This window comes from Balaenoptera musculus, chromosome 2 (genome assembly GCF_009873245.2).
Source record: "Balaenoptera musculus isolate JJ_BM4_2016_0621 chromosome 2, mBalMus1.pri.v3, whole genome shotgun sequence".
Classification (NCBI taxonomy): Eukaryota; Metazoa; Chordata; class Mammalia; order Artiodactyla; family Balaenopteridae; genus Balaenoptera; species Balaenoptera musculus.
Window position 1 is genome coordinate 25,242,197 of NC_045786.1, and position 18,741 is coordinate 25,260,937.

Below are 18,741 nucleotides of genomic sequence, written 5' to 3' on the forward strand. Positions count from 1 at the left end.
AGACGCAGTGAGAGCCCTGCGGGTCACAAAGGCCATACCCTATGGGGGTGCTCAGTGCTGCCTTATAACCACACGCATGTCCTCATCCAGCCCCGCACCCGCCTGAGGAAGTCCCCTCATCGCAGAGATGAAGATGCTGAAGCAAAATAACAGGCTCGAGTTGTGGCAAAGTGGTCCTGGAAGTTGGATTGAGTCTCTTCCCATTGGAACCCTGAAAGGGGTTACAAGGGGGTGGGAGGAAGGGCAGGGAAGTGAAAGGGACCAAGAACCTAAGACGAAATGCCTTCCTGTGATTCTACCCAGGGCCCCAACACCATCTGCAGGGCTTGTATAAGAACAGCTGCTGACTGGGACTTCCCTGGTGGTCCAGTGGTTAAGAATCCGCCTTCCAATCCAGGGGATGTGGGTTCGATCCCTGGTCGGGGAACTAAGATCCCACATGCTGGAGGGCGACTAAGCCTGCGCGCTGTAGAGCCTGCGTACCACACCTAGAGAGCCCACATGCCGCAACTACTGAGCCCTCGCGCTCTGGAGCTGGCACGCCACAACTAGAGAGAAGCCCACGCGCTGCAACTAAGACCAGACACAGCCAAATAAATCAATAAATAAATCAATAAAAAAGAACAGCTGCTGACTGAAGGGGCTGGGAGAAGGGATGGATGGCATTCTGAATACCGTGATGGTAGATACTCATCAGTATGTGTTTGTCAAAACGCACAGGACCACACAACAGAGTGAGCCCTAGTGGAAACCATAGATTCTAGGTAATAATAACGCATCAATATTGGCTCATCGGTTGTAACAAATGCACCACAAATGCAAGATGCTAATAACAGGGGAGACATATGCCTGGACCTGGGGGTATCCAAGAACTCTCTGTACTACCAGCTCTTCTCTGTAAACCTAACACTGCTCTAAAAATAAAGGCTATTCATTTTTTTTCAAAGGTGACACAACATTGTTTTGCAAATGCAGACATTAGGCAATCAGAATCTGCATGTCCCGTTTTGTTTTTTTTCCTTGGCCATGCCGCGCGGCCTGGGGGATCTTAGTTCCCCAACCAGGGCTCGAACCCAGGGCCCTTGCAGTAGAAGCGCAGAGCCCTAACCAATGGACCGCTAGGGAATTCCCTGCAAGTCCTGTTTGAAGGAAGGTGATGGGGCTGAGTGGTAGAAACTTGGTGTACTGAGCCCAAGTGTGATTAAAGACTCTTCCTCCCCGCCCCCCAAAAAGGACCAGAGACGCACTTCATCCGTGTATTTCAACCAGGTATTTTATTGTTCTGGCAACTGCAAAATATACAAATTTCCGACAGGCATCCCCTGTTTGAAAGCTGGCACAGCTTCATCCCAGGTAATTAATTCAGACAAATGTATACAGAACACAGAGAAGTCAGAAATCACACGTAAAAGGCCCCCAAGCCAACCAACTAACAAGACCCAATCTATACAGCTTTCCATCTTCAGGATCCCTTATACATATTAAATAAATAAATAGCACATCTGCTATCAAAATAATAAAAAAATAAATTTCAAGTATTAGAAACGAAAACGTCATTGGCGTGGTTCAAACAGTCTTTCTTCCCCCCGCCCCCAAACGAAGAGCTTCGCCCACGGTCTCAGGACAGAAGAAGGAGAGGGGTGAGCCCACCCCCAAAACAAACACGCAAAGTTAAAAATATTGGTCCCAGATGTTTTTAGGGGGGTGAGGGAGTGAGAGTCAATGGTCGGCGTTGCAGAAGCCCTGAGACCGTAGCTCAGACACACCCTTGTCCACCGCTTCCCTTCTCAGATGTCAGGTCCCTGGTCTCCAGTCTCCCAGCCTCCGCTCTCTCTCCCCATCTCCCCTCCCCGCCCGTATTGATGTTCTCTCTCCCCACTGAGGCTCCTGAAAACCAAGGTCCCGGGTTAGGCCAAGTGCATCCTTTGTGGATGCACTGATTTCGGGCAGTCAGAGGCAAGGGGGGACACACCTTCATGAAGCCTCCACTCAGATGAGCCATGAGAGTCAAAATTCAGGGTCAGCTCCAACAACCAGAGAAGGAGCCAAAAGGTGGACATAAGAGAGCCATTCTCAAGAGCAGAGCTGCAGGCCCCTCTGTCTAAAAACACAAACCTACACACACACACACACACACACACACACACTCACACACACGTCTGACAAGACAGCGGGAAAGCGAGAAAGTAACCAGTCTTGCATGGCAATGCACAGAAAGACGTCGTCTTGGGAAGATGGCCAGTTAAGGGAAGGGAGGATTTGAATGGTTTTGTGTGAAACCCACAAACCTGGTTGTAGGGTGTCTGAATCGTGTTCCCATTTCTCCTAACCAGAGGAACGTGCATTTTTCTAGAAGCTCCTCTCAAACAGAAACCCCAAAACAACTCCTCTCCCCACTCCCAGCTCCAGCTCTCTAGACGCCCCTGCCCCTACCCCCAGTGACTACTGCACAAGCTAAGAGGGGTAAGGATGTGGGACCCCAAAGCAGAAGGCAGGAAGGGAAGGTGACCTTTGGCACTGGCTTTCAGAGATCCTGAAAAGGGTCATTTGGACAAACTCTACTGCTGAGTCCAAATCCATCCTCCTGGGCCTCGACACCCCCCACCCCACCCCAGTCCCCGGAGGCCTCAGAGGAAAACCCGCAGGCAGAAACTACAGGTGTTCAGAACCACGTGTCCCCAAGCCCTGCCTTGAACCACGCCCCCAAAATGCCACAGGTGCCATGAAGGCAAACGAGGACTCCAGAATCGCCCAAGGCACCCAGCTCCACGCCGGGCACACAGCAGACGCTCGACACAAGCATAGGGAACCGAGCTGAATCCTGCCAGGAGACAGCGGATAGCCAGGCTCTTGGAGGAAGTGGCCGTGAGCGAGGCCTGGCTTGGGTCACTGTCCCCACCAGGGAAACACAGGAGGTGATGAAGGTCCCAGAGGAGGAGGCCAGACCCTCGTTCCGCGGCCGTTTTACGGGGTGAGGGGTCCCTCCCCTCCCCACAGGCTGCCCAACTCCCACATCCTTTCAGAGCTCCAACCCCAAGGGCGCAAAATGCAAACATCTAAGTTCCTGAAGGTGTGACTTTCAGGTCACACTCTCTGCCATAAAAAAAGTGCACGAGCCAGCAGCCCCGGGAGAGCCGTGTCCCAGGTGCCTCGAATCCAGGCGGGAGCCTTCCCTGGGAGGCGAGGCCCCGGTGCTCTTTCAGCAACGTATTTCCTCCTGCCTCCGCAGCTAGACGGTCCCACACCATCTTCAGAGGCAGGACACATACCTGGGAGGGTGAGCGACACGCGGAGGGTCGCTGCCTGGCTGACGAGCAGGTCCAGCTCCGGGCTCTCCCGGCCGACCCCAACCTCGCACGGGCCGGGGGCTCCCTGCAGGAGGCAACGTCCAGGCCGAGAGGCACCAAGAGCCTTCTGAAAGTCTTCAGTGTCCCTTAACCTGCAGCAGCTGAGATCCAGGCCCCCTTTAAGGTTAGGACTCGGGGCAGTGTCATCTCCCCAGCAGGGAAGGTCCAGAAACGAGATGAACAAGCCCACGGGGAGGCGCCGCCGTCCCGCCTCCACTGCACATCGTCCTTCCCGGGCCTCAAGGGGTCCGCGGGGCGCGGGGCCCGAAGGCCAGGGGAGCACAGGCAGGCGGTGGCCCGGTCCTCCTGGAGCAGCAGCCCCTCCTCCACGCCGCCCTCCGGGAGATGTCCTCGGGATCGCTGGCCTTGGGCAGACAGAAGGGCAGGAGCAAAGCTGCGGGAGCGAAAGGGCGGGGCGCCGGCGGGGCTGCGTCAGTGCGTCCTGGAGGCCTCCGCGCCGCTCGGGGAGCCTTTCATGTGCTGCTTTCGGGAGAAAAGACGGGGAAGCCGGTTACCGTTCCTGTTGACTAGGGTTCTAAAGCAAAGACGAAAGCCATGCAATTGAGACGTGCCCCCCTCTCCCCAGCAAAGAACACGGCCCTGAAGAGCATCATCACCAAACAGCGGCCCAGGAACGTGGTGGAGGCTAAGCCCCGGGGGTCCCACGGGAGAAGGGCCGGGAGGGGCCCGGACATCTGCCTGTAGGAGGCAGGGAGGCAGGGAGGCAGGGAGGCAGGGAGGCAGGGAGGGGAGGGCAGGCAGCTCCTGTGGGTCAGAGCTGTTCTGGGGAGCACTGGGTGCCAGCACCTAGGGCCCCCCCCACACCCGGCTCACGGCCCTTTAGAGCCCAAGGCTACCCTTGCCCCAACCCGGGGAAACTGTTGCTGGCTTCGCTGTCAGGCAGAGGAAGGGGGGGGGTGGTTAAATCTGGAGAAGCATCAGGACTCTCCTCCCAGCAGGGTATACCACAGCCCTAGGGACCTGGATTCCAGGAACACAGCTCGGACGCCGGAACTCAAGCAAGGGAGCCGGGCAGAGAAGGCATGTGTCAGTAAAGCTCTCACCCTGTTCTAATAAAAGCAATCCTACCCAGAAGCCCCAACCCAAAGATGCTGGGCAGTACCAAAACCCCCTTAAAAAATATTTTTCAATCAGCTGGGAACAGATGATGGCTGCCACCACGCAGCAGCAGTCTCTTGACCTACCCTCCCTAACCTACCCTGCAGGAAAGGGAAGCAGAATCTTTAAAAGTGTCCTCTTGCATCCTGAGTGTCTCCACCAAGACTGTCTCAAAGGGGCAGCAGGAAGAGTGGAACCCAGGCAGACAGAAACGTAAGCATCACCAAGGCCCACTCCCCTCCCGCGTGAACCGGGGGGCTGAGGTGGAGAATCTCTACAGAGGACCATCGCAGGGCTGGCAGCACGGAAGCCAGTGCCTGATCTGAGCCTGCTCTCGGCCGGACTCAGGAGCCCAGGTGACCGACCCTCCGACAACGAGTGCATCAGACAGCCCCCTGTGAGCGGGGTGTCTCCTGGGGAGGCCCCCAGCCTCACAGCCAGAGAGGACCCAGTCAACCCGTGGGGTCAGAGATGGAGGTGCTGGCTCCCACCCACCCTGGGACATCTCATGCCCAAGGTTGGAGCACCCACGAATGATGGCAATGCAATGATGACACTGGGGACCACAGGCACAGGCCACATCATTCACTCATGGTGCCCCTGGCTCTGGACACATGGGGGATCTCAAGACAATGGGGCTGCTCTTAAAAAACACACAAGTTCTGGGGCACAGGGTGTATGGGGCACAGGGTGTATGAGTCACAGACTTCACAATGGCCAGTCTGCACGCAGACTGAGACGCCCCAAGGCCTGAGATGCCATGACCCAGAGAGACGTGGAGGGGACAGGAGGGCATGCACGGAGCCATTTACCTTTCCAAGGTTAGTAAGGAGAAAACTTTGAGAAAATATGACAGACAGTTCGTCTTTCAAGCATAGTGGGGGGGGGGAAGGAAGAAACATGTTGGGAAAGAAAAACAAAACAAAACATCTTTAGTAGGATTCTCTTCTTAGCGTGCATTTGAAATTTAAAAGTCAAGGATGCATCGTGAGGGCCAGATGGTCCGTTGGCCCCGAGCCCTAGTGCAGCCCCTGGAGAGTGGACTGCAGGGCGGGCGCTGAGTCCCACCTGGCTGTCGTGCCTGTTTTACCAGAGCACCAGCATCACCGCCATCCTCGGGCCACAACCCTAAGACCCCAGGGGCACCCCACTCCCCAGTCTCTAGGCGCTCCTGCTGCCCACGAGGAGAAATCCCCCTGGCCTGTGCAGGAGGGAACACAGACCACAGAGCCCTGGATGTAACCACCAAAGCACAGGGCATCACATCTCCCACGGGAACAGCTACTGTGCGCCAGGCACTGACCACATGTCAGGTACCTTGCTAAGTGCTACATCCATATTCTCATCATCAAAACACCTGGAGGCTGGGACACCTGAGTGGATGCAGGTGTGATGGGTCCAGAGAACACATTTTTGCTGAACTGAAGGGATTCTGGCTACAGGCATTATTAGCCTTAGAGATGGACAAGTTCAACCTCAGAGGGTTGGGGGAGTGCCTGAATGGCCCCCTCCCAGCAAGAAGATTTCTCTCCTGATCAGGCCATGGGTCAGAAGGAACAGGATACACACAGATGCAAAACCGTAAGGTTCCAAACCCAAAGGCTAGTTTTCACACAAGGAGAACTCTTGATCCCAGGGCATCCTGGGTGCAACGCCTGGCGTCAAGGGGGTAACGGACGTGGGACTGTTACCCTTAAAGACTGAACTTAACGGGCAGGCCCACCATTAAATAAACACGTCTCAGCCACGGGAAGCAGCTGCAGGGGAGAGGCTGCAAGAACGAGAAAGGAAACTGAACAGCTCGGGGCCGTGCCCCACAGGCTGCAAACGTCAGGTGCCCCGGATAGGCAGGTGAACAGGACCCTGGCTGTTCTGGAAACCGGCAGAGAGAAAACAGCCAGCCTTTGGGACTGGGAGACCCACTCAAGGGCTGGTTCTGCTACGAACCAGCTGGGTGACTGTGGGTGAGAGACTCACCCTCATCTGGGCTACAGGGACAGGCACTGCCTTGCGACCTCCTGGGGTTATTTTAAGGACCAAAGACTCGGGATGTGTACAAGCCGTAAAGTGATGAAATGTATTTCTCAACAGGTGGTACCACCTAGTCCAAACATGATGCCCAACAGCGCCTATTTTCCAAGAATAAGCCACGTTTCTGCATGAATTAGTCCAGGTAGCCTAACCAGTGAAAGGGACGCGGGGTGGGTGTGACTCGTGGCATTGGGGATGATATTTCAGGGTGTCTCTTATTAAAACTCTTCAACATAAAGGCCTCAGTTCCTTCTGGGGCTGGGGGCCGCCGGAGCAGAGGAAGCGCTGAATTATCCAGCAGCTGCTAACACTGAACTCTCTGCAGAGAAAAAGCTGCACCCCATCCTGAACGTGACCGTAAATGTCGAGCAGGTTGTGATACAGGACAACCCGATGCAGAATGATGGCTCCCAAACAGACCTCTCCAGAGCCTGGGGGGTCCCAGAGCCCCTGAAGGTGGGGGTCCTTGCCAGGACAGGAGGGAGAGGCTTGGGTCCTCCACTCTTCGTTTTGCAGGTTAGGCTCTGGGTAAACTTTCCTTTCAAAATGACAGGGCTCTCCCAGGAGAGGCCCAGAACTTAAAAGACAACATCAGTAGGCACAAACCCAGCTCCCGCCAAAATCTGACTCTAAGAGGGAAAAAGTAGACAGACATCCAGCCACCAAGCACTGCAAATACCAAGTCGCCCCGGCCCCGCGGGGGCTGCGGCAGCAGGAAGATGCACCAAAACCTCTCCGACTTCCTGTATCCTTTTCTGAAAATCCATGAATCCCTTATTCTTCCTCCCGTCCCATCTTCCTCCTTCAGATTTCACAGAAACTGGCATTACCCTCAACACTTTAACAGGTAGGAGGCCAAACTGGCAAGCAAGGAGAAAGAGATGCAAAAAGCAAAAGTATTCAGAGAAAAATACTTACAAACAGGCTTTCCCTAGCAAAGGCTGCAGAGAGAAAAGGTGGGAGAGAGAGTCAGTTGAGGGACAGGGTGAGGGCCAAGGTCATCGGGGACCAGGCAGCCTCCACGGGGTCAGAGCCCTGGACCCTCCTGGCCTGGCCAGCCAGTGGCCCTGCACACCGCCCAACCCCCGCCCGGCCGGTCCCCACGGCGTCTGTGACTGCGGCCTCTAACCTTCCAACTATGACCCCACCGTTTACACCAACGCAGGATATCACTGACACACCACTTCAGTTCTCAGTTTTCATAAAAAGCACCTCTGACGTTAGACCTGAAAGGAGCACTAATTAGACATCTCCCAGCCAGTCTACCTCCCTCATTTTAAAAAACAGGGAGACTGAAGGCTGGGGAGGTGACGGAACCTGACAATAAAACCCCAGAGCCGGCGCCAGGAGCAGACACCACCATGTCAGACTCTCAGCACGATCACCCCATTGATCAGCCCTTGGCAGTAGCTGCTGCTCCCCCATGCCACAGATGCGAAAACTGAGGCCTGAAGAGGTACGACGGCCTGCTGGGGCTGCACAACACCCCCCCGCCACCACAACACATTTTCAGACAACACACGGTTTAAATGAGTTTGGGGGGAAACGCAGGAAGAGTTTGTGGGCCTTCAGCACCCAGCTCATTAACAAATCCAATTCAAACCTGAGCCTGTGATTTCTGTGTCAGAGGCCAGGTGTGGCAGGTTGGAGGTGGGAGAGACCACTGGGTGGGACCCGAATTTGTGCCCAGGGATTTCTACGTCTCACATCCTGGCCAGGATTCTCGGGTGTTGTTGAGGAAAAGAGTGGTTTTCTGAAAAAAAATCTTAATGCCCAGTAGCCAGTATCTTTTAGCCTTTCACCATCACAGCGAGTGAAATAACCTAAGACTGAAATCTAATTGGTTTTCTGCTTCGGGGTTTTTTACTGCGTTATAGGAAAAAGTGGCTAATTCCAGGTCCTCCGGCCCGGGTTCCAGCCCGGCCATGCTGGCTCCGTACACGCTCCCAGGGCCCCATCTGACAACAGCTTTTCTCTAACGGGGAACGATGGCAAGGGAGCAAGTCAGGAAGAATGCTCAGCGTGGGGACAGAAAAGACGTCCCCGGGACACACAGAAGCCAACAGCCCAGAGCTGGATGGAGACTCCTGAACTGGGGGTTGCCTTCAACTTTTAGAAGAAACTATCCACCAATGTGAATGGATCGCAGACACTCGGCCATTTCTTTGCTCTGCCTGGTTCTGCCCGGGGAAGACCACCTCCCCCAGAACGGGCGTGTGCACGCACAGCCAAGGTCTCAAGGACGGATCCGGGGGTCCCACACTCAGAGCGGCGTCCGTGTCCTCTCCCCGCACACCCCCAAGCGGGCCTGGGTCTGAGGCCGCCGCCGCCCCGCCGGGCACGCTCTCCCCACCCTGCACGAGACTCGACTCAGGAAGGAGAAGGGGGTCAACGCACTTGTCCGGGCAGCTGCGTGGGCACCTCCGGGGGCAGGCAGGTGGGCAGGGCAGCGGAGGTAGAGGCCACATGCTCCTCAAAGCTGTTGATGCGAGGCTTTTTGGTGGGCTCGGGGCTGGCTAGTGGGGTGACACTATTGCGTCTCATGAGCGGGTTAGGTCCCTTCTTTGCATCCTAAGCGAGACAAAGACAAAAGAGAGAAGGCGACAGTTACGAGGAAGGGGAAGTAAATAAGCCAAAAAAAAAAAAAAATCCAAAACCAAACCAAACACGTTTCTCTGCTTCTGGATTTCACCGAGACCACAAGCCCGACCACGGTGAACGGCCCTGGACCGAGGGGCTGCTGGCTCGTCCCGTGTCTAGCGCTCGGCAAGAACAAGGGATGATCTCTCCTTCCGAACCCCCTGCCCGATCATTCCAAGACACCCACTCAGACAGACACGATGTTCGCAAAGCAGGCGAGGGAGGAAGAGCAGGACGGTTCTGCACAGACAGTGATGCAGTTACAGCAGGGAAGAGATCAGAAGGACCTTGCTGCCAGCCTCCAAAAACACAGAGGCAGGGGTCCTGGGCGTGAGGCTCGGGCGACCGCTGGGGGCGGCAGGAGGGGCGGGGGGGAGCAGGTGTGGTGCTGGACCCCCTCCCACTGACCTCAAGCCAGGATCTTCACAGCTCCTGCTCCCAGTGAGAACACCCAGCTTAGGACAGGAAACGCAAGCCTCCGCCAGCCAGGAGACCAAAGACGCAGGAAACCGCCAGCAAGGGCCACACACTAGCCTTCCGACCAAGTGACAACTCCGGTGGAGTGGGGACCTCTGGAGTCCCCCAGGGCCTGTCACTCTGTAGCTCGTGGCCCCGGAGCCTGAGCTGGGGTCTGTCTCCATCAAGCCCCTGCCCTGCTCTGAACAGTGAAGCGTTCAGGGGCCACCAGAGCCCAGTTCGGGCCCAACCCCAAGAACCCGGCTGCTGGCAGCCCGGCGGGGAGGCTGCTACACCCGGAAGGAGGGCAAACGCGCATCCCGCCACCCCGGCTCAGGAGGCGCCGTCACAGCCAAGGGGAGCCGTCCGCCTTCGCCTCGCTCAACCAGCCAGGCAACTGCCATGGGAGCTGGGATTTTAATGCCAAAATCTTCTGGCCAAGCTCCTTGGGAACAGGGACAAGAACATCACACTCGGTGTAAAAGAAAGGGTCGGACCGATGCTGGCAGAGCGCTGGAGTTTGACAGTCGGTATAGAGTAAATTCAAACTTTCTTTCACAACGTACGCCTGGGCAGAACCCTGCGCTGCCCTTGGGAGGCCCAGCCAGGCTGACCACCGAATTTCAGACCCCACCCTAGAGGGGGGGGTCAGGTGCGGCCAGGCACTGGGGTCTCCTGGAAAATCATTCCACCCACCATTGCTCCCATGGCTAACTCCCAAATCACAGCTGTGTTTCCCAGTCCCACCCCTTCTTCACTCTTATCATCTTCGTGGGAATTCGGGACCTGAGTGCATGCACGTGACTGAGCTGATCTGTGGGTCCCGTGACTCTGGAACCTGCAACCGTTTAGCTGCCCCGGAGGACAAGGTGACAGTAACCGGGCTACGGTTACGTTTAAAAGAGCAAGAATGTCTTCCTCCTCAACACTCACTGCTCGGGTCAAATGGTGGGGGAAGAAGCATGGCAAGAAAGGAAAGGAAGACGATGCCGAGAAGCCACCAGACGGGCAGGGAGGAGCACGCGGATGCCGAGGAAAGGGAGGGCCATCACGAGGGCCACTGTTCCAAACGAGACAGAATCCACCGACAGACACAGGCAGCCTTTACAAGCAAGCCGCCGGGGTTGGGGGGGGTGGCGTCCCAAGTGCTGGCCCCCACTGGTGCCGCCGCTTGGCAGTATCCTTCCCAGAAGGAGGACAGGGCAGGGGTGTGCGGGGGGGGGGGGGGGCGCAGCGAGCTCGCACTCACCTCTGACCTCTCCCGATGCGTGCTCACGGACTCCACGTTCAGGTAGATGGATTCTACTCGGCAGCCTGGGCGAGGGCAGGGAAGAGGTCGGCTGCCGGTTAGAGGGGCCCCGCGCTCACAGCCTCACCGCCACCCCACCGGGGAGACCGGTCTCGGAGGGGCCGCGTCACCACGCTCACCGTAAGCGACAGGCGTCAGCTTCAAGACGGCATGAAGGGGGCATTTCAGGTAGGGCATCTCCTCTGAGAAGGAGAGAAGGGCCCACGGTGAGACTGGAGACTTGAGGGGGGACATTCCCAGGCCCCAGTGACAGCTTCTGCCATGTGGGGACCACCTGCAGAGGCCTCGCTGGGCAGGGTGTCCCCCTGCCCTGCAACCCGGCCGGCCGGCCTGCTGCTCGAGGCAGGCGGCCCTAGAAGCAAACCCAAACCCTCACACAATGAGCTGGAGTTAAAGAGTCAATTTCCCAAACAATTTAGGTGTCAGGATCCACATTTAAGTGTTAAGAGTAACATCAGAGTTTTCTGGGCTGTTAACTCCTTAGAGGTGGGCTGCCTCTTCCCCACCCGACCCACAGCCCCTGAGACGTGGGGACACAGGGCTTCCGGGAGGCTGGTTCTCGAAGCCATTAAGCCCACCCAGCATCAAACCGCTCGAGTGTCTTCCAGGGGCTGCAAGGACGCGCTAGGCGGGGGTGGGGAGGGAACGCAGCCTTTCCTCACCCCTGGCAGCAGGCTACCCCAGCTCTAAGGCCAGTTTCCTTTCCCTCTCTCCTGTGGGGGGGCTGTGACTGGCTCCCCACCCCCCTGACCTCCCGGGAGAGGGTGCATCGGAGGACCAGGCACCTGCGCTCTTGTCCAGGAAGTAGGCCAGGAGGCAGCGCAGGACGGCCTGGTGGCAGATGACCAGCACATTCTCCTGCCGCTCCAGCTCCATGATCACCGGCTCCAGGCGCTGGACCAGGTCTTGGTAGGACTGCAAGGCAGAGGAACGGGGCACCGAATTGGAGCAGAAGCCCGGCATCCGGGGCCACACCTCTCCCACTTATAAACCAGAGACCACACGATGGATCCTCCATCAACCTCCTCCCCGCCACCGTCTGTGTGCTGCATCCCTCCCGGGCACTGGGGGACCCACCCCAACTGCCCTCTCCCTCTCACTGCTCCTTCCTGACCCTCACCCTCCACCGGGAAAGTGAGGGAACGGGGCCCTGACACACACTACAGCGCAGAACAGCCCTGAACACGTTACACAGAGTGAAAGACCACAGAGTGTATGATTCCACTGACGTGAAACGTCCAGAACAGGGAACTCCAGAGACAGAACGTAGACTCACAGTTGTCGGGGGCGGGGGAGGAGGAACTGGGACTGACCACTAAAAGGCTGTGGTTTGTTTACGGAGCGATGGAACGTTCTAGAATTAGTGGTGATAGCTGCACAATATTGTGCAATATAAGAAAAACCACTGACCTGTACACTTTGGTTAAAATGGTGACTTTTATATGATGTGACTTTTATCTCAATAAAAGAAAATTGAAAAAGAAGAGGTAGGCCTGTACCTTTAAGACCACCGAGGTTCCCTCCACCCCCGGTCCCCTCTCTCACTAAGCAGGTCCCAGGGAACAAGGGCCTGGGAGGGACCAGGGACAGCATCCTGGGCTCCAGGGAACTGACACGCTGAGCGGAAGAAAGGACCACAGACGGGAAGCACCCCTGCTGGGTGTCACCAGGCCGAGCCTGCAGAGACCCCAGAGCACCGCCTACAGCTGGACTCTCCATTCAGTGCTGCAGGCAGCTGCTCGCTCAGCCCGAGGGGGCTACACGGCATAAGGGTCCCTCCACCAGCATCGATGGAGTCAGTACAAGTGACCTGCTGACTTGTCTGACATGTCGCCCACAGTCAAGGGGGGCCTCGTGTCCAGTGAATCACCATCCAGGACTGTTTTTCTTTCCTGAATTGTCATGTACGTCATTAGAGAAACACATCTGTCCCTGCTGCTTGTGGGAAACACAACTGTGCTTCTCTTGGAGCTGTTTACAAGGTCCAACTCGGGAAGACTCGATTCAAAGGCAGACGGGCCAGGACGAGCATCGGGACAGGGTAGCGGGGTGGACGCAGGGGCCCTTCCTCCCCGGAGTCACCGGTAATGGGTCCCTCCGGGTCCCTAGCAGCCCCCTTCCCCAGCCTCGCCAGACACAGCAGCCTCAGAAGGACCAGCTCAGCTCCTTGCCCACAGCCCCCCGGCCACCTGCCCATCACTTGCCCAGCGCACACAGGCCCGAGCCCGAGACGCAGAGGGAGCGGGCGGCACGCACCTCCCCGGTGGGGTAGCGGTAGTAGTACTTGTCCTGCTCGCGCAGTGCGTACTCCTCGGGGTAGGTGTCTTTGATCTCCTCGTAGGTCATCTCCTCACAGACGCCCTGGCGGGAACACCCAAAGGTCACCCGAGGGAATACCTGCCACAGCCGCCCCGACCTGGCCAGCGCAGCCCCTGCAGGTGGGAAGCTCTCAGGATTCCCCGCGGCTCCCGGCCCCGGACTCACGGCGTCAATCTCGTTGAGCGCCTTCCACTGCTCGTAGGGGAGCTGCAGGGCCTCCGCCGTCTGGATGGTGCTCTTCAGCTGGCTGGTCCACACCTTGAGGTCCTTGAGGTTCTGCTCCTCCACAAACTTGCTCAGGGCATTGGCGAACTGGGGGGGTGGGGGGGGTGGGACGGCGGCCGGGATGAGGGGCTCACGCTGGACCACCAGCTCTGCCCCTCCCTCCCAGAGAAACAGTGCAGGGCCGGTCCCCGTGCACATCGGGGTCGGCCACACTGTCCTCACTGCTGGTGAGGGCGGCCTGGGAGCAGCCACTGCACACGTACCCCCTCCCCTCGGGCACACACACACACACACACACACACACACCCCTCCCCACAGGCTCAGGAGACCCTCCACCCTCCCCAGACACATATATGTACACACACAGACACACGTGCATATACATACCCAGAGGAACACACACAGACATACATGCACATGTACACATGTACACACAAGGACACACGGACACAGGGACACACACACACAGAGACGCACAAAGGGACGCACAGCCCCACCCCTCGGTTTCCTGCCCTATCCCCGCACTCCTCCTACCTTCCTGCCCCTGCTGGACAGGCCCGAGTCCCCTCCGATCTTGCCCTGGAGGTTGTGCTCGCTCTCCCCGTGCCGGCACAGGTAGATGGTGCGGGGCTGCACGTGGATGTTCATCAGGTAGTACACGATGCGGCTCTGGATGTGGTCCTGGACCCTGTTCACCAGGAACCGCCGGCCCACGTCGATCACCTTGATCAGCGACAGGTCCCTGCACAGGAGGGCGACCAGCGGATCAGAACACTGGACAGCACAGCACAGCACAGCCCCGCCCCCGCCCCAGCCCCACTGCCGAGACTCAGCCCCAACTGATCCGCAGTGTCAGCTCCTGGGGACACGGATGGAACCTCTCTTCTCTGAGAGTCAGGGGGTCTGAGTCTGTAATTCCCGCAGAGGAGTGACTGCTGGAGAGGCTGGCCGGCCTCCCAGAGCACGGGGAAAGAAAAGCAAGAGGATGGAAAAGAAAGCAAGGGAAATACCAAAGGACAGGAGCAAGATGGGGCTCAAATATTCACTTTCCACACTTGTACACAGTGTCTAAAGCACCAAATATGTCATCAAGAGTTTTTTTTAAGATACTTAAAAAGAGAGTTTATAAAAGTATCCAGGAGCAAATGCTTCGTGGGAACATCAAGAATAATATTCAAAGCCCTAAAGTAGGTGGCTCGGATGGTCACCTCTTAGGAATTACCTGTCACATTTATCGGGGTCGAGGGGCTGGTAGCTGGCTTCATAGCAATTAATTCTCTTCATGAAATCGTCCATAGCTTCTGCTGAGTTGCAGTCTTTGTAATCCGGGCTGGAGATTTTCACTTCCTGTAACACCACAAAGAGGCAGCTGATGAATCACGCTGGAAGGCTTTCTGCTTAGAATGAAGCAGGATTTGGGGCTCGCAAACGGGGAAAAGCACAGACGGGCTCAGAATGATGATGACCCTAGCCAGCGTTTTAAGAGAAAAAAAAGAGATACGGCTGGGCGCTGAGTCATAACCCCATGCTTCCACGGGGAGAGCACCCAGGGTAGACAGAGCCTCTCAGCCTGGAAGGGCGAACACAGGAAATCCACGCGGATTCTAATGAACCCCTCTGAAAGGGCCCGGATTCGGGATCAATCCAGTAGTCAGGTCACCAGCAGACAACCCAGCCTTCAATTCAGCTGAGCTCCCCATAAGCACCTACAGCGTTCACCCCACCAAGCGGAGGTTGTCCGTAAACAAAAGTGCACCGGGAGGTGCTGGCGATGCCCTGGTCCCACGTGCCAGGCAGGATTCTTCCTCCACTGCCCAGAGGTGGAGGCAGCACGCACTTGTCACCGGTCCCCAGTGGATGCTTCTCCACCTGGACTGCGTGTCCAGTCCTGCCCAAGGCTTGCTCTCATGGGACAGAGACGGAGGAGAAATGCCCCTCGGGCCTACCATCCCCTATAACTGAACATTAGGCCTGAGCAACCTGGCAGGTTTCAGGGAAACCCAGGATTTGTTAATGCATGTGCTCTTTTCGTCCTCAACAAGGACCACAACCATAAAAGAGAGGCAGGCACGCTGCAAAATCCGAGTTCAGCGGGGAGTTTCATGGGTGCACGGTTACAGTCAGGGAAGATGAAAAAGTTCTCGAGGTGGATGGTGGGGATGGTTTCCCGACAATGTGAATGTGCTGAGTGTCACGGAGCTGAACACTTAAAAATGGTCAAAATGGTACCTTTTATATTATGTATATTTTAGCACAATTTTAAAAAAAAAATCTCAGTTCACAAACCCCTTTCTCCAGCACAGCCTTTGCATAAAAAGCACAACAGAAAGGCCTAAAAACCGCAAAGTTGCTTTGAGGCTTCATCAGAGAAAGAGATCCCTGAACACGGAGGGTCGGGGCAAACAGATCCACGGATTCACAGAGGATGAGACAGAGTTTCTGGCCAAAGCGAGTGTAGACGGCTCACTGGGGAAAAACGATTCTGCAGCTGCACTCTGCTTCCCTACCAAGTGGAAATGGTAGAACCAAACCAAAGAAATACAGCAAAACCCTTTGTTTAGAGCATGGCAACTTCTGTTTCCTCATACCCTGAGCCTCTTCCTTTGGGGCCACTGAAACCAATCTGGACTGATTTTCTACCATTTCAATAGCTCTTCCTGAAATATGAACTCATTTCTGAGAAATGCGTTTAAATATTCCCACTGCCTTGGAGAAAAGCCCCAACACCAAAAGCTAACTAACTCCCAGCATCCCTTTAAAGGATGCACACTTGTATGTGGCCAAACTCTAGCGTTCCCTGTAGAAGTGTCGGACCAGCTTTTCTTTACAGGTAACGTCTTACTCTGATGTATTTAAGCTGGAGAAGAAATTATCTACAGTATAAGAAAGGGAACTGCGGTGAAGTCTTCATAGTAACCGTTTCTATTTATGATCTATTGCTATCAAATAAAATTTAAGAATTAATCAAATTAAACCGCCAATTACCCTCAATTTACCCGGGCAACTTCCCCTTGGTACAGGGAGAGGAGCAGGAAGATAGTTTAACCACCCACATTCTTCCCAAATTTGGAAATTCTGCCTTCTGTCTGCTGAGTCCCACGTGCTTTTGTCAATACACAACCATTCTTACCTACCAGGGGCCTTTACAGCAAAAGAGACCAGCCTGCTACCTCCTTTCCCGTCTGGAGGGGTGAGCTGCTCTTTGCCCTAAGCAGCCCCATCACCCCCCAACTGCCAAGCTCCTGCCACCAACAGAAACTGTTCGAGGTCCCCCAATTCCTCTCTTATGTCCCACAAAGACAGCTTTCTGCCAACCGTCTGAAAGGACCTTGATAAAGCCAGTCCAAGTCATAGAATGTGCTTTTAAGTTAAATACCGCTCTGTACTTCTGACCCCCGCCCTGATCCCTCCTCAGACAAAATCAACAACCAGCTGGGAGAGCCAGCTCATTCTCAGGGTAGCTCCTCTGGGCTGACCCAGTCCCTCACTTTTCTCAGATTAGCACACTACAAAGGGTCTTACCATGATGTTGGAGGCCACAACTGTAGGATCATCACACACAGACTCAATGAAAAACACCTGGGACGAAGCAAGACAGAAACGCTAAGAAACAACAAATGTCGTAACACAAAGGGCCAACTTTGGTATCACTGTGATGTCACTACCATGATGGAGCAGAAAGGACCCCACTCATAAATCCCCAAATACAGAAAAAGGAACCAGCCACTCAGTCCTGAGTCCTCCGCCCCCGCCCCCAACAGAGGGATGCTCTCCCTCCCCCTCCCTAGTCGCTGTGACCCTAAGAGCCCCCGCCAGCCAGGCCCAATCTGTAGGCAGCAAAACCCAGGCAGCGTGAGGGGAAGGCCCGAGCACGGAGCACAGGAGCTCCAGACACGGGAACCAGCCGATCCCTCCGGGGCTTCCCTTGCTCCTGAGCGCTCCGAGGCGAGACAAGAAATCAGGCTCACCTTGAAATCATTTTCTTTGGCAAAATGAAGGATCATGTGTCTCCTCTCTCGAGTAGTATTGGTGGCATCGAAAACCTGGCAGGGAGAAAGAAGGGCAGTGAAGAGAGCCCAGTTTGAGTTGAACAGTGTTTACCAAACCACCAGAGGTGAGGCCTGGCACTTCCTGGGGCTCCAGGAGAGACCTCACCCTCCCAGGTCCCCCACTGCCTCCTGCACTCAAGGATGGAAGGGGAGGGGTGGGAATAGAACTTAAAGCAAAGGAACAACAGCCATACGCAGGGGAGGGAGCCCAAGGAAGGGACACTGGCTCCCTCGGCTGCAGCCGCCCCAGGTCCAGCTGCCTGTGCCCCCGAGTCCGCCCGACGATCACCTTCCTCCCGAGTCCCTGTGCTGCCCTTGCCCCCCGCTTCCTTCACAGCTCAGGCCAGACACCCGTCCCCACTGGAGGTGTCCCCACACAGCTCTGTCTACATTCCCCTCCCCCGCAGGGCACCATCCCGCTGGGATCGGAGACAGGGCTTATACTCCAGGCTTACCGCAATTTGGCCCCCTTCCTTCGTCAGGTAACTTTTGACATCTCTCAAGGCAGCCAGCGCACACTGCCTGCAACACACAGAAAGAGCATGGGCGCGTCAGAGCCGGGCCATCGCAGGGGGACGCGCAGGCACCCCCAATTCACCCCAATTCACCCCAACGAGCAGGGTGACCTGTGATTCTACTGCTAAACTGCCCAGGCAGGCGGGACCGTCATGCCCGAGGCCCCCGATGGGAGCCCCGCACACATGGCTGCAGCACTTGGGACTCAGCCTCGTGCCGGCTGCACACTGAAATTCCCCTGGGAGCTTTCAAAACACAGATGCCCAGGTCCTGCCCACAAATGCCCACTGTACCCATCTGGGCAGGGCTGTGCCCAGCTCCCAAGTGATTCTAAAGTGCAGCTGTCACACTCTGGTTCCCTGGTCACTTTGAGCTGAAAAGAAAATCCTTTTCCAACGTAAACAGATGATTTTCCAGGAAAATGATTTAGTTCACTCCTAATGAGATGTTGTTGTCGGTCAGCGGGATCAGTGAGGCTCAGAGGCCGAGGGGCCCACGCTGATACACAAGGAGGGGGACCAGCTGCCTCTCTCTCACCCAACCTGGCGCTACGGAGCGCCCGTCCCCCTCTGCCCACCGCAGCCCGGGCCTCACTTGCGGACTTTCATGGCTTCCTCGTTGTCAGGGCGGAAGAAGTTGTAGGAGCTGTACTGCTTCACGGCCTCCCGGCGGTACTCGCCCACGTTGAACACTGGATGGAAAAGAAAGGCCCCTTAGCTGACCATGCTGA

The 18,741-nt window shown here is 56.2% G+C and overlaps 1 protein-coding gene across 9 annotated transcripts in view; it reads right to left on the bottom strand.

Moving 5' to 3' along the window:
* Positions 1-1,255: 1,255 nt before the first annotated feature.
* The window catches only part of PFKFB3 (6-phosphofructo-2-kinase/fructose-2,6-biphosphatase 3), an 84,661-nt gene continuing 67,175 nt past the window's right edge, over positions 1,256-18,741 (bottom strand). For 2 of the 9 annotated variants that reach the window (XM_036841494.1, XM_036841496.1), the window contains exons 3-17: positions 18,606-18,702; positions 17,951-18,017; positions 17,415-17,489; positions 16,969-17,025; positions 14,669-14,793; positions 13,981-14,188; positions 13,387-13,533; positions 13,159-13,263; positions 11,688-11,817; positions 11,022-11,084; positions 10,843-10,907; positions 8,895-9,068; positions 7,416-7,438; positions 5,279-5,331; positions 1,256-3,827 (exon numbers count right to left, since the gene is read on the bottom strand). In XM_036841494.1, the coding sequence (XP_036697389.1) occupies positions 5,289-5,331; positions 7,416-7,438; positions 8,895-9,068; positions 10,843-10,907; positions 11,022-11,084; positions 11,688-11,817; positions 13,159-13,263; positions 13,387-13,533; positions 13,981-14,188; positions 14,669-14,793; positions 16,969-17,025; positions 17,415-17,489; positions 17,951-18,017; positions 18,606-18,702 (1,379 nt within the window). In that variant the 3' untranslated portion in view covers positions 1,256-3,827; positions 5,279-5,288. Of the gene's footprint in view, positions 3,883-5,278; positions 5,332-7,415; positions 7,439-8,894; positions 9,069-10,842; positions 10,908-11,021; positions 11,085-11,687; positions 11,818-13,158; positions 13,264-13,386; positions 13,534-13,980; positions 14,189-14,668; positions 14,794-16,968; positions 17,026-17,414; positions 17,490-17,950; positions 18,018-18,605; positions 18,703-18,741 lie in introns of all 9 variants that reach the window. The other 7 variants (XM_036841493.1, XM_036841491.1, XM_036841490.1 and 4 more) reach the window with 7 other exon arrangements.